The sequence below is a fragment of the Oncorhynchus kisutch genome, linkage group LG26 (assembly GCF_002021735.2).
Source record: "Oncorhynchus kisutch isolate 150728-3 linkage group LG26, Okis_V2, whole genome shotgun sequence".
NCBI classification, from domain to species: Eukaryota; Metazoa; Chordata; class Actinopteri; order Salmoniformes; family Salmonidae; genus Oncorhynchus; species Oncorhynchus kisutch.
The window spans coordinates 27,861,583-27,874,337 of record NC_034199.2 but is presented as its reverse complement, the minus strand read 5'-3'; the positions used below and the strand labels follow the sequence as shown (position 1 = coordinate 27,874,337).

At 47.4% G+C, this 12,755-nt stretch overlaps 1 protein-coding gene across 2 annotated transcripts in view; it reads right to left on the bottom strand.

The window, feature by feature from the left end:
• Positions 1 to 12,755, bottom strand: part of LOC109881965 (ephrin type-A receptor 3) — a 144,367-nt gene that overhangs the window by 27,705 nt on the left and 103,907 nt on the right. For both annotated transcript variants that reach the window (XM_031805582.1, XM_031805583.1), the window contains exon 11: positions 11,697 to 11,882. In XM_031805582.1, coding sequence (XP_031661442.1) covers positions 11,697 to 11,882 — 186 coding nt within the window. The remainder of the gene's footprint in view (positions 1 to 11,696; positions 11,883 to 12,755) is intronic.

Here is a 12,755-nt window from a genome sequence, read left to right as displayed (position 1 = left end):
TAAAGACTACCGCTGTAGGGACTGCTGCTGTAAAGACTACCGCTGTAAGGACTACTGCTGTAAGGACTACCGCTGTAAGGACTACCGCTGTAAAGACTACCGCTGTAAGGACTACCGCTGTAAAGACTACCGCTGTAAGGACCACCGCTGTAAAGACTACTGCTGTAAGGACTACCGCTGTAAAGACTACCGCTGTAAGGTCTACCGCTGTAAAGACTACCGCTGTAAGGACTACCGCTGTAAAGACTACCGCTGTAAGGACTACCGCTGTAAAGACTACCGCTGTAAGGACCACCGCTGTAAGGACTACCGCTGTAAGGACTACCGCTGTAAGGACTACCGCTGTAAAGACTACCGCTGTAAAGAATACCGCTGTAGGGAATGCTGCTGTAAAGACTACCGCTGTAAGGACTACAGCTGTAAGGACCACCGCTGTAAAGACTACCGCTGTAAGCACTACCGCTATAAGGACTACTGCTGTAAGGGCTACCGCTGTAAGGACTACCGCTGTAAGGACTACCGCTGTAAGGACTACCGCTGTAAAGACTACCGCTGTAAGGACTACCGCTGTAAGGACTACCAGTGTAAAGACCACCGCTGTAAAGACTACCACTGTAAAGAATACCGCTGTAAAGACTACCGCTATAAGGACTACCGCTGTACGGACTACTGTTGTATAGACTACCGCTGTAAAGACTACCGCTGTAAGGACTACCGCTGTACAGACTACCACTGTAAGGACTACCACTGTAAAGACTACCGCTGTAAGGACTACCGCTGTAAAGACTACCACTGTAAGGACTACCGCTGTAAAGACTACCACTGTAAGGACTACCGCTGTAAAGACAACCGCTGTAAAGACTACCACTGTAAGGACTACCACTGTAAAGACAACCGCTGTAAAGACAACCGCTGTAAAGACTACCACTGTAAGGACTACCACTGTAAAGACAACCGCTGTAAAGACTACCGCTGTAAGGACTACTGCTGTAAAGACTACCGCTGTAAAGACTACCGCGCACAAAGACTACCGCTGTAAGGACTACCGCTGTAAAGACTACCACTGTAAGGACTACCGCTGTAAAGACTACCGCTGTAAGGACTACCGTTGTAAAGACTACCGCTGTAAGGACTACCGCGCGCAAAGACTACCGCTGTAAGGACTACCGCTGTAAAGACTACCACTGTAAGGACTACCGCTGTAAGGACCGCCGCTGTAAGGACTACCGCTGTAAGGACTACCGCTGTAAGGACTACCGCTGTAGGGACTACTGCCGAAAGGACTACCGCTGTAAGGACTACCGCTGTAAGGACTACCGCTGTAAGGACTACCGCTGTAAAGACTACCGCTGTAAGGACTACCACTGTAAAGACAACCGCTGTAAAGACTACCGCTGTAAGGACTACTGCTGTAAAGACTACCGCTGTAAAGACTACCGCGCACAAAGACTACCGCTGTAAGGACTACCGCTGTAAAGACTACCACTGTAAGGACTACCGCTGTAAAGACTACCGCTGTAAGGACTACCGTTGTAAAGACTACCGCTGTAAGGACTACCGCGCGCAAAGACTACCGCTGTAAGGACTACCGCTGTAAAGACTACCACTGTAAGGACTACCGCTGTAAGGACCGCCGCTGTAAGGACTACCGCTGTAAGGACTACCGCTGTAGGGACTACTGCCGAAAGGACTACCGCTGTAAGGACTACCGCTGTAAGGACTACCGCTGTAAGGACTACCGCTGTAAAGACTACCGCTGTAAGGACTACCGCTGTAAAGACTACCGCTGTAAGGACTACCGCTGTAAAGACTACCGATGTAAGGACCACCGCTGTAAGGACTACCGCTGTAAGGACTACCGCTGTAAGGACTACCGCTGTAAGGACTACCGCTGTAAGAACTACCGCTGTAAAGACTACCGCTGTAGGGACTACTGCTGTAAGGACTACCGCTGTAAAGACTACCGCTGTAGGGACTGCTGCTGTAAAGACTACCGCTGTAAGGACTACTGCTGTAAGGACTACCGCTGTAAGGACTACCGCTGTAAAGACTACCGCTGTAAGGACTACCGCTGTAAAGACTACCGCTGTAAGGACTACCGCTGTAAGGACCACCGCTGTAAAGACTACCGCTGTAAGGACTACCGCTGTAAGGACTACCGCTGTAAAGACTACCGCTGTAAGGACTACCGCTGTAACGACTACCGCTGTAAGGACTACCGCTGTAAAGACTACCGCTGTAAGGACTACCGCTGTAAAGACTACCGCTGTAAGGACTACCGCTGTAAGGACTACCGCTGTAAGGACTACCGCTGTAAAGACTACCGCTGTAAAGACTACCGCTGTAGGGACTGCTGCTGTAAAGACTACCGCTGTAAGGACTACAGCTGTAAGGACCACCGCTGTAAAGACTAACGCTGTAAGGGCTACCGCTATAAGGACTACTGCTGTAAGGACTACCGCTGTAAGGACTACCGCTGTAAGGACTACCGCTGTAAGGACTACTGCTGTAAGGACTACCGCTGTAAAGACTACCGCTGTAAGGCTAACCGCTGTAAGGACCACCGCTGTAAGGACCACCGCTGTAAGGACCACCGCTGTAAGGACTACTGCTGTAAGGACTACCGCTGTAAGGACCACCGCTGTAAGGCCCACCGCCGTAAGGACTACCGCCGTAAGGACTACCGCCGTAAGGACTACCGCCGTAAGGACTGACGCCGGAAATGAGAAGCAGGTACGGGGAGTTGAACATTTCATGCGGAACAGACAAGTAACAGGACAGGAACAGCTTCAGCACACGAGTAATCAAGGACCTATGACAACCAATGCAGAAGCAGGGAACAGAGCGGGAACCAGCCAGATATAGGGAAGGTAATAACAGAGGTGATTAAGTCCAATAAATTGCTGATGCACGTGACGGGGGGAAGGCAGGTGTGCTAATGATGATGGCAGGAGTGCGCAGTGCTGGGGAGTCTGGCGTCCTCGAGCGCCATGGGGAGAAGAGCATGCGTGACAAACGCAGTGTGCCTGGATACAACCTTTAGCCGTGGTATATTGACCATATACCACAAACCAAATAAAAATATTTTGGCACACCCGTGGTATACGGTCTGATATACCATGGCTGTCAGCCAATCAGTATTCAGGGCTCGAACCACCCAGTTTATAATATGCAACAACTAGCATGGGGTGCTAATATGACGAGGATTGTACCTCTGGCTACTGGACAATAAAATAAAGTTGCTATAAAATAATTGTCTTTGGCTAGGCTACCTTGAAGAAAGGTAAGACATGCCTCATAATATGCAGAAACCATTCATTTGCTGTTTGAGATGCTGCCTGGCTCTTGCACTGTCTGGACCATTTTCTGCTCAAAGGCTCTGTATCTGTATGCTGTACGCTTGTGATAAATAAGATGCATAACCAATATACTGTACACACGCGGCAATTTAATTAGACAAAATCATTAACCCATAAATGAGCCCATAGACCGGTAAGCATAACCTGTCAAATGTATTTCCATCGACTGGTATTTCCATCAATTAATAGACTAAAAAGCATTATATCACAATGGGATGTTTTCTTCTTCTGTCGGCGCCAATTTCATTTATCGGCTTTTAACTTTTTTTATCAGCCAAAAGTTGGCTATTACAGATGCATGTGTGTGTGTGTGTGTGCGGTGTGTGTGTGTGTGCGGTGTGTGTGTGTATGTGCGTGTGTGTGTGTGTGTGTGTGTGTGTGTGTGTGTGTGTGCGGTGTGTGTGTGTGTGTGTGTGCGGTTTGTGTGTGTGTGTGTGTGTGTGTGTGTATGTGTGTGTGTGTGTGTGTGTGTGTGTGTGTGTGTGTGTGTGTGTGTATGTGTGTGTGTGTGTGTGTGTGTGTGTGTGTGTGTGTGTGTGTGTGTGTGTGTGTGTGTGTGTGTGTGTGTGCGGTACAGCCAAAAGCAGCAGAAGGCTTAATGAGGTGTGAAAGTCTCTGGATTATTAAGAATGAACAGGACTGGGTTAATAAATCCCCCTAGAGCACAGACAGGACCATGTGTGTGTGTGTGTGAGTGTGTGTCAAGTCTGTTCTCGCATGCCAACCAAACTCCTAAGAGCCTGCTATCAATCATAGAGTACCCCTCCAACACAGACACACACACACACACACACACACACACACACACACACACACACACACACGTTACTATGCTCTCCCCTCATTCTATCCTAAAAACAGAAAGAAACCAAGAATCATTTGCAATTAAGCCTGGAATTATTCACCAGCAGGGCTTGATGTGAGTGATGGAAGATGTTTTAGACAAATAGAATCCCTATATGATTGAAAAAACAAAAGGGCAATTTTGCATTCCTCTCCGGGTTCTATGTACAGTCAGGTGAATGGGAAACTGTGTGGGTTTTCACTGGCTATGCTGAGTAACTGTGGTCCTGTCATAATGCTGAGAGACAACAGTTCACACGGCACAGAGGTTTTATCTAAACCGTCAACTAGAATACACAGGATTTCCTTTTTAGCTATTGGTCTGTTTTTCAGGAGAACTTAGATTCCATGGCCATAAACATTTAGAGAAAATATGTGTGCAAGAGCCATATCAGAAGCATTATGGATATTACTACATTTTTACATATCATTATCGCCATTGTATAATAGGCATGCACAATTAAATGTAATTCACATTGAAATTGCATTATTTACATGTGCAATATCCATGCGGTAGAGATCGACACTGAGTGTACAAAACATTAGGAACACCTTCCTAATATTGAGTTGCACCCCCTTTTGCCCTCAGAACAGCCTCAATAAATCGGGACTCTACAAGGTGTCGAAAGCGTTCCACAGGGATGCTGGCCCATGTTGACTCCAATGCTTCCCACTGTTGTGTCAAGTTGGCTGGATGTCCTTTGAGTGGTGGACCAGACTTTTTCTATTGTGTTATTGACTGTACATTTGTTTATTCCATGTGTAACTGTGTTGTTGTTTGTGTCGCACTGCTTTGCTTTATCTTGGCCAGGTCGCAGTTGTAAATGAGAACTTGTTCTCAACTGGCCTACCTGATTAAATTAAATAAAAAATAAAATAAAAAAAGATTATTGATACACACAGGAAACTGTTAAGTGTGAAAAACCCAGCAGCGTCACAGTTCTTGACACACTCAAACTGTTGTGCCTGGCACCTACTACCATACCCTGTTCAAAAGCACATAAATATTTTGTCTTGCCCATTCACCCTCTGAATGGCACACACAATCCATGTCTCAATTGTCTCAAGGCATAAAAATCCTTCTTTAACCTGTTTCCTCCCCTTCATCTACACTGTTTGAAGTGATGCGTGTTATCAATAAGGGACCATAGCTTTCACCTGGATTGACCTGGTCAGTCTATGTCATGAAAAGAGCAGGTGTTCCTAATGTTTTGTACACTCAGTATATATCGCATGCAATATTTAAATTGCCACTGAGTGAAATGTCCATTTTTATAGTTTACTCTGTTTGTCGTCTCTCCGTTTGTCGTCTCTCCGTTTGTCGTCTCTCTGTCGTCTCTCCGTTTGTCATCTCTCTGTTTGTCGTCTCTCCGTTTGTCGTCTCTCCGTTTGTCGTCTCTCCGTTTGTCGTCTCTCTGTCATCTCTCCGTTTGTCATCTCTCCGTTTGTCGTCTCTCTGTCGTCTCCTCGTTGGTCGTGTCTCCGTTTGTCATCTCTCCGTTTGTCGTCTCTCCGTTTGTCGTCTCTCTGTCGTCTCTCCGTTTGTCGTCTCTCCGTTTGTCGTCTCTCCATTTGTCGTCTCTCTGTCATCTCTCCGTTTGTCGTCTCTCTGTCGTCTCTCCGTTTGTCGTCTCTCCGTTTGTCGTCTCTCCGTTTGTCGTCTCTCTTTCATCTCTCCATTTGTCGTCTCTCCGTTTGTCGTCTCTCCATTTGTCGTCTCTCCATTTGTCGTCTCTCCATTTGTCGTCTCTCCGTTTGTCGTCTCTCCGTTTGTCGTCTCTCTGTCGTCTCTCCGTTTGTCGTCTCTCTGTCATCTCTCCGTTTGTCATCTCTCCGTTTGTCGTCTCTCCGTTTGTCGTCTCTCTGTCGTCTCTCCGTTTGTCGTCTCTCCGTTTGTCGTCTCTCCGTTTGTCGTCTCTCTGTCGTCTCTCCGTTTGTCGTCTCTCCGTTTGTCGTCTCTCCGTTTGTCGTCTCTCCGTTTGTCGTCTCTCCGTTTGTCGTCTCTCCGTTTGTCGTCTCTCCGTTTGTCGTCTCTCCGTTTGTCGTCTCTCCGTTTGTCGTCTCTCTGTCGTCTCTCCGTTTGTCGTCTCTCCATTTGTCGTCTCTCCGTTTGTCGTCTCTCCATTTGTCGTCTCTCCATTTGTCGTCTCTCCATTTGTCGTCTCTCCGTTTGTCGTCTCTCCGTTTGTCGTCTCTCTGTCGTCTCTCCGTTTGTCGTCTCTCTGTCATCTCTCCGTTTGTCATCTCTCCGTTTGTCGTCTCTCCGTTTGTCGTCTCTCTGTCGTCTCTCCGTTTGTCGTCTCTCCGTTTGTCGTCTCTCCGTTTGTCGTCTCTCTGTCGTCTCTCCGTTTGTCGTCTCTCCGTTTGTCGTCTCTCCGTTTGTCGTCTCTCCGTTTGTCGTCTCTCTGTCGTCTCTCCGTTTGTCGTCTCTCCGTTTGTCGTCTCTCCATTTGTCGTCTCTCCATTTGTCGTCTCTCCATTTGTCGTCTCTCCATTTGTCGTCTCTCCGTTTGTCGTCTCTCCGTTTGTCGTCTCTCCGTTTGTCGTCTCTCCGTTTGTCGTCTCTCCGTTTGTCGTCTCTCCGTTTGTCGTCTCTCCATTTGTCGTCTCTCTGTCGTCTCTCCGTTTGTCGTCTCTCCGTTTGTCGTCTCTCCGTTTGTCGTCTCTCTGTCGTCTCTCCGTTTGTCGTCTCTCCGTTTGTCGTCTCTCTGTTTGTCGTCTCTCTGTTTGTCGTCTCTCCGTTTGTCGTCTCTCTGTTTGTCGTCTCTCCGTTTGTCGTCTCTCCGTTTGTCGTCTCTCCATTTGTCGTCTCTCCATTTGTCGTCTCTCTGTTGTCGTCTCTCTGTCGTCTCTCTGTTTGTCGTCTCTCTGCCGTCTCTCTGTTTGTCGTCTCTCTGTCGTCTCTCTGTTTGTCGTCTCTCTGTTTGTCGTCTCTCTGTCGTCTCTCTGTTTGTCGTCTCTCTGTTTGTCGTCTCTCTGTTTGTCGTCTCTCTGTTTGTCGTCTCTCTGTTTGTCGTCTCTCTGTTTGTCGTCTCTCTGTCGTCTCTCTGTTTGTCGTCTCTCTGTCGTCTCTCTGTTTGTCGTCTCTCTGTTTGTCGTCTCTCCATTTGTCGTCTCTCTGTCGTCTCTCCGTTTGTCGTCTCTCCGTTTGTCGTCTCTCCGTTTGTCGTCTCTCTGTCGTCTCTCCGTTTGTCGTCTCTCCGTTTGTCGTCTCTCTGTTTGTCGTCTCTCTGTTTGTCGTCTCTCCGTTTGTCGTCTCTCTGTTTGTCGTCTCTCCGTTTGTCGTCTCTCCGTTTGTCGTCTCTCCATTTGTCGTCTCTCCATTTGTCGTCTCTCTGTTTGTCGTCTCTCTGTCGTCTCTCTGTTTGTCGTCTCTCTGCCGTCTCTCTGTTTGTCGTCTCTCTGTCGTCTCTCTGTTTGTCGTCTCTCTGTTTGTCGTCTCTCTGTCGTCTCTCTGTTTGTCGTCTCTCTGTTTGTCGTCTCTCTGTTTGTCGTCTCTCTGTTTGTCGTCTCTCTGTCTGTCGTCTCTCCGTTTGTCGTCTCTCCGTTTGTCGTCTCTCCGTTTGTCGTCTCTCCATTTGTCGTCTCTCTGTCGTCTCTCCGTTTGTCGTCTCTCCGTTTGTCGTCTCTCCGTTTGTCGTCTCTCTGTTTGTCGTCTCTCTGTCATCTCTGTTTGTCGTCTCTCTGTTTGTCGTCTCTCTGTCTGTCGTCTCTCTGTTTGTCGTCTCTCTGTTTGTCGTCTCTCTGTTTGTCGTCTCTCTGTCGTCTCTCTGTTTGTCGTCTCTCTGTCGTCTCTGTTTGTCGTCTCTCTGTTTGTCGTCTCTCTGTTTGTCGTCTCTCTGTCTGTCGTCTCTCTGTTTGTCGTCTCTCTGTTTGTCGTCTCTCTGTCGTCTCTCCGTTTGTCGTCTCTCTGTCGTCTCTCCGTTTGTCGTCTCTCTGTTTGTCGTCTCTCTGTTTGTCGTCTCTCTGTCTGTCGTCTCTCCGTTTGTCGTCTCTCTGTTTGTCGTCTCTCCGTTTGTCGTCTCTCCGTTTGTCGTCTCTCTGTCGTCTCTCTGTTTGTCGTCTCTCTGTTTGTCGTCTCTCTGTTTGTCGTCTCTCTGTTTGTCGTCTCTCCGTCTGTCGTCTCTCCGTTTGTCGTCTCTCCGTTTGTCGTCTCTCCGTTTGTCGTCTCTCCGTTTGTCGTCTCTCTGTTTGTCGTCTCTGTTTGTCATCTCTCTGTCTGTCGTCTCTCCGTTTGTCGTCTCTCTGTTTGTCGTCTCTCTGTTTGTCGTCTCTCCGTTTGTCGTCTCTCTGTTTGTCGTCTCTCTGTTTGTCGTCTCTCTGTCTGTCGTCTCTCCGTTTGTCGTCTCTCTGTTTGTCGTCTCTCCGTTTGTCGTCTCTCCGTTTGTCGTCTCTCTGTTTGTTCGTCTCTCCGTTTGTCGTCTCTCTGTCGTCTCTCTGTTTGTCGTCTCTCCGTTTGTCGTCTCTCTGTTGTCGTCTCTCCGTTTGTCGTCTCTCCGTTTGTCGTCTCTCTGTTTGTCGTCTCTCTGTCTGTCGTCTCTCCGTTTGTCGTCTCTCTGTTTGTCGTCTCTCTGTTTGTCGTCTCTCCGTTTGTCGTCTCTCTGTTTGTCGTGTCTCTGTTTGTCGTCTCTCTGTCTGTCGTCTCTCCGTTTGTCGTCTCTCTGTCTGTCGTCTCTCCGTTTGTCGTCTCTCTGTCGTCTCTCCGTTTGTCGTCTCTCCGTTTGTCGTCTCTCTGTTTGTCGTCTCTCTGTCTGTCGTCTCTCCGTTTGTCGTCTCTCTGTTTGTCGTCTCTCTGTTTGTCGTCTCTCCGTTTGTCGTCTCTCTGTTGTCGTGTCTCTGTTTGTCGTCTCTCTGTCTGTCGTCTCTCCGTTTGTCGTCTCTCTGTCTGTCGTCTCTCCGTTTGTCGTCTCTCTGTCGTCTCTCTGTTTGTCGTCTCTCCGTTTGTCGTCTCTCTGTTTGTCGTCTCTCCGTTTGTCGTCTCTCTGTTTGTCGTCTCTCTGTCTGTCGTCTCTCCGTTTGTCGTCTCTCTGTTTGTCGTCTCTCTGTTTGTCGTCTCTCCGTTTGTCGTCTCTCTGTTTGTCGTGTCTCTGTTTGTCGTCTCTCTGTCTGTCGTCTCTCCGTTTGTCGTCTCTCTGTCTGTCGTCTCTCCGTTTGTCGTCTCTCTGTCGTCTCTCTGTTTGTCGTCTCTCTGTTTGTCGTCTCTCTGTTTGTCGTCTCTCTGTTTGTCGTCTCTCCGTTTGTCGTCTCTCCGTTTGTCGTCTCTCCGTTTGTCGTCTCTCCGTTTGTCGTCTCTCCGTTTGTCGTCTCTCTGTTTGTCGTCTCTCTGTTTGTCGTCTCTCTGTCTGTCGTCTCTCCGTTTGTCGTCTCTCTGTTTGTCGTCTCTCCGTTTGTCGTCTCTCCGTTTGTCGTCTCTCTGTTTGTTCGTCTCTCCGTTTGTCGTCTCTCTGTCGTCTCTCTGTTTGTCGTCTCTCCGTTTGTCGTCTCTCTGTCTGTCGTCTCTCCGTTTGTCGTCTCTCTGTTTGTCGTCTCTCTGTTTGTCGTCTCTCCGTTTGTCGTCTCTCCGTTTGTCGTCTCTCCGTTTGTCGTCTCTCCGTTTGTCGTCTCTCTGTTTGTCGTCTCTCTGTTTGTCGTCTCTCCGTTTGTCGTCTCTCCGTTTGTCGTCTCTCTGTTTGTTCGTCTCTCCGTTTGTCGTCTCTCTGTCGTCTCTCTGTTTGTCGTCTCTCCTTTTGTTGTCTCTCTGTTTGTCGTCTCTCTGTTTGTCGTCTCTCTGTCTGTCGTCTCTCCGTTTGTCGTCTCTCTGTTTGTCGTCTCTCTGTCGTCTCTCTGTTTGTCGACTCTCCGTTTGTCGTCTCTCTGTCGTCTCTCTGTCGTCTCTCTGTTTGTCGCCTCTCTGTCGTTTCTCCGTTTGTCGTCTCTCTGTTTGTCGTCTCTCTGTTTGTCGTCTCTCTGTTTGTCGTCTCTCTGTTTGTCGTCTCTCTGTTTGTCGTCTCTCTGTTTGTCGTCTCTCTGTTTGTCGTCTCTCCGTTTGTCGTCTCTCCGTTTGTCGTCTCTCTGTTTGTCGTCTCTCCGTTTGTCGTCTCTCTGTCATCTCTCTGTCGTCTCTCCGTTTGTCGTCTCTCTGTCGTCTCTGTTTGTCGTCTCTCTGTCATCTCTCTGTCGTCTCTCTGTTTGTCGTCTCTCTGTCGTCTCTCCGTTTGTCGTCTCTCTGTTTGTCGTCTCTCTGTCGTCTCTCTGTTTGTCGTCTCTCTGTTTGTCGTCTCTCTGTTTGTCGTCTCTCTGTTTGTCGTCTCTCCGTTTGTCGTCTCTCTGTTTGTCGTCTCTCTGTTTGTCGTCTCTCCGTTTGTCGTCTCTCTGTCGTCTCTCCGTTTGTCGTCTCTCTGTTTGTCGTCTCTCTGTTTGTCGTCTCTCTCCCCCTCTACTCTTGCAGCTGCTCAAATGCAACGGATTGTTTCAAAGAAGAACGATGCTGCTTTCCACTTAGCTTTTAAATCATTCTTTTTTCTATTCCTACAGTTCACCCAAGTGTTTTTTATATCACAAATCAATTCTCAATTGCAATATTTGGTAAAAACTAAACGCTATTCGATTTTTGGCCCATATCGTCCAGCCCTATCGTATAATTATTTTCAACTACTGTATATTGTGATTCAGAAATATATGGCTGGGCTACAACTGATATGAAGCATCATTAAAACAGATCTGTTCTGGCCTGCTGGTCAAGTTGACCAGAGCTGGCTAACCTCTGTAAAGTTTTACTGTGAGTTTTACAAGCCTGCTTGTTCCTTTAAACTGATCAGTTCATCTGCTGTAGAGCGAGCAGAGGGAGATATTTTATAGGTTTAACTCTTCAGTATAACACGACATGGCCAGAACAGCAGTATTATGTGTGTGTGTGTGTGTGTGTGTGTGTGTGTGTGTGTGTGTGTGTGTGTGTGTGTGTGTGTGTGTGTGTGTGTGTGTGTGTGTGTGTGTGTGTGTATGTGTGTGTGTGTGTGTGTGTGTGTGTGTGTGTATGTTTTACGTGAGTGTGTGTGTGTATGTTTGGGTGTGTGCATACGTGCACGCATGCATCAGGCCAGAGTGAGTTAACAGGCAGAGAGTGCAGTGAGGTGGAGACCGACTCTGATTGTGGACCAGAGGTCAAAGTAATTATTTCACAGTTTTTCGAGTAATTACCTTTAAGAGGCTGAGAATGTGTGAGTGTGTGAGAATATCTGTGTTAAGGAGCCTCAGGAGGGAGGGTGAGATTCAAGCCAATAGAACTCAATAAAAATGGATTATCTTGTAAAGGTGTAGCCAGTTTCATAGAATTGTTCAGTGTATAACCAACAACACATTCTGTCCAAGGTTTTCTTCTGGGAAGGATTCTTTAGGCTCCATCTGGCCAGACATAACATACTTCATACATACATAAATATCACGCCAATATTTAATGAGTGATATGTTTGTTTTTCTCTCATTCTTATTGTATAGTAAGATGTGGTCTGTACGTACTCCTGGTGACCACTCCCTCCAGCCTGATGATGTTTGGATGGTCAAACTGTCCCATGATAGACGCCTCGGACAGGAAGTCCCGCCTCTGTTTGTCGGTGTATCCTGCCTTCAGCGTCTTGATTGCCACACAGATCTCCTTCTTACTGGGCAGACGCAGACGACCACTGCACACCTCCCCAAACTCACCTAAACACACACACATACACACACAGAGCGTTAATAACACACACATGCACTGTCACCAAGGACCTGAGGCTACAATCTATTATTGATTACTTTTCATCAGAATAACTGTTATCATTTCAGTTGGATCAGACCCGTCAGAGAGTCTTGCTTCATTTCATAACTAGCCACATTAGGCCATTATAAGCATGTGCAGTCATATGTCTTTCTTGGAATCCATTTCCCTCACTGAGATAACAATGACTAATTGAAGCTTGACTACACTGGCCACAGTCTATAAATGACCATTCTACTTTCCATATCATATAAAGCACTATGACACTCATCAGAGCTGACCAATTATCATTCCAGCATAGTGAGGACATGTACAGTATAATTCCAGCATAGTGAGGACATGTACAGTATAATTCCAGCATAATGAGGACATGTACAGTATAATTCCAGCATAGTGAGGACATGTACAGTATAATTCCAGCATAGTGAGGACATGTACAGTATCATTCCAGCATAGTGAGGACATATACTGTATCATTCCAGCATAGTGAGGACATGTACAGTATCATTCCAGCATAGTGAGGACATGTACAGTATCATTCCAGCATAATGAGGACATGTACCGTATCATTCCAGCATAGTGATGACATGTACAGTATCATTCCAGCATAGTGAGGACATGTACAGTATCATTCCAGCATAGTGAGGACATGTACTGTATCATTCCAGCATAGTGAGGACATGTACCGTATCATTCCAGCATAGTGAGGACATGTACAGTATCATTCCAGCATAGTGAGGACATGTACAGTATCATTCCAGCATAGTGAGGACATGTACAGTATCATTCCAGCATAGTGAGGACATGTACTGTATCATTCC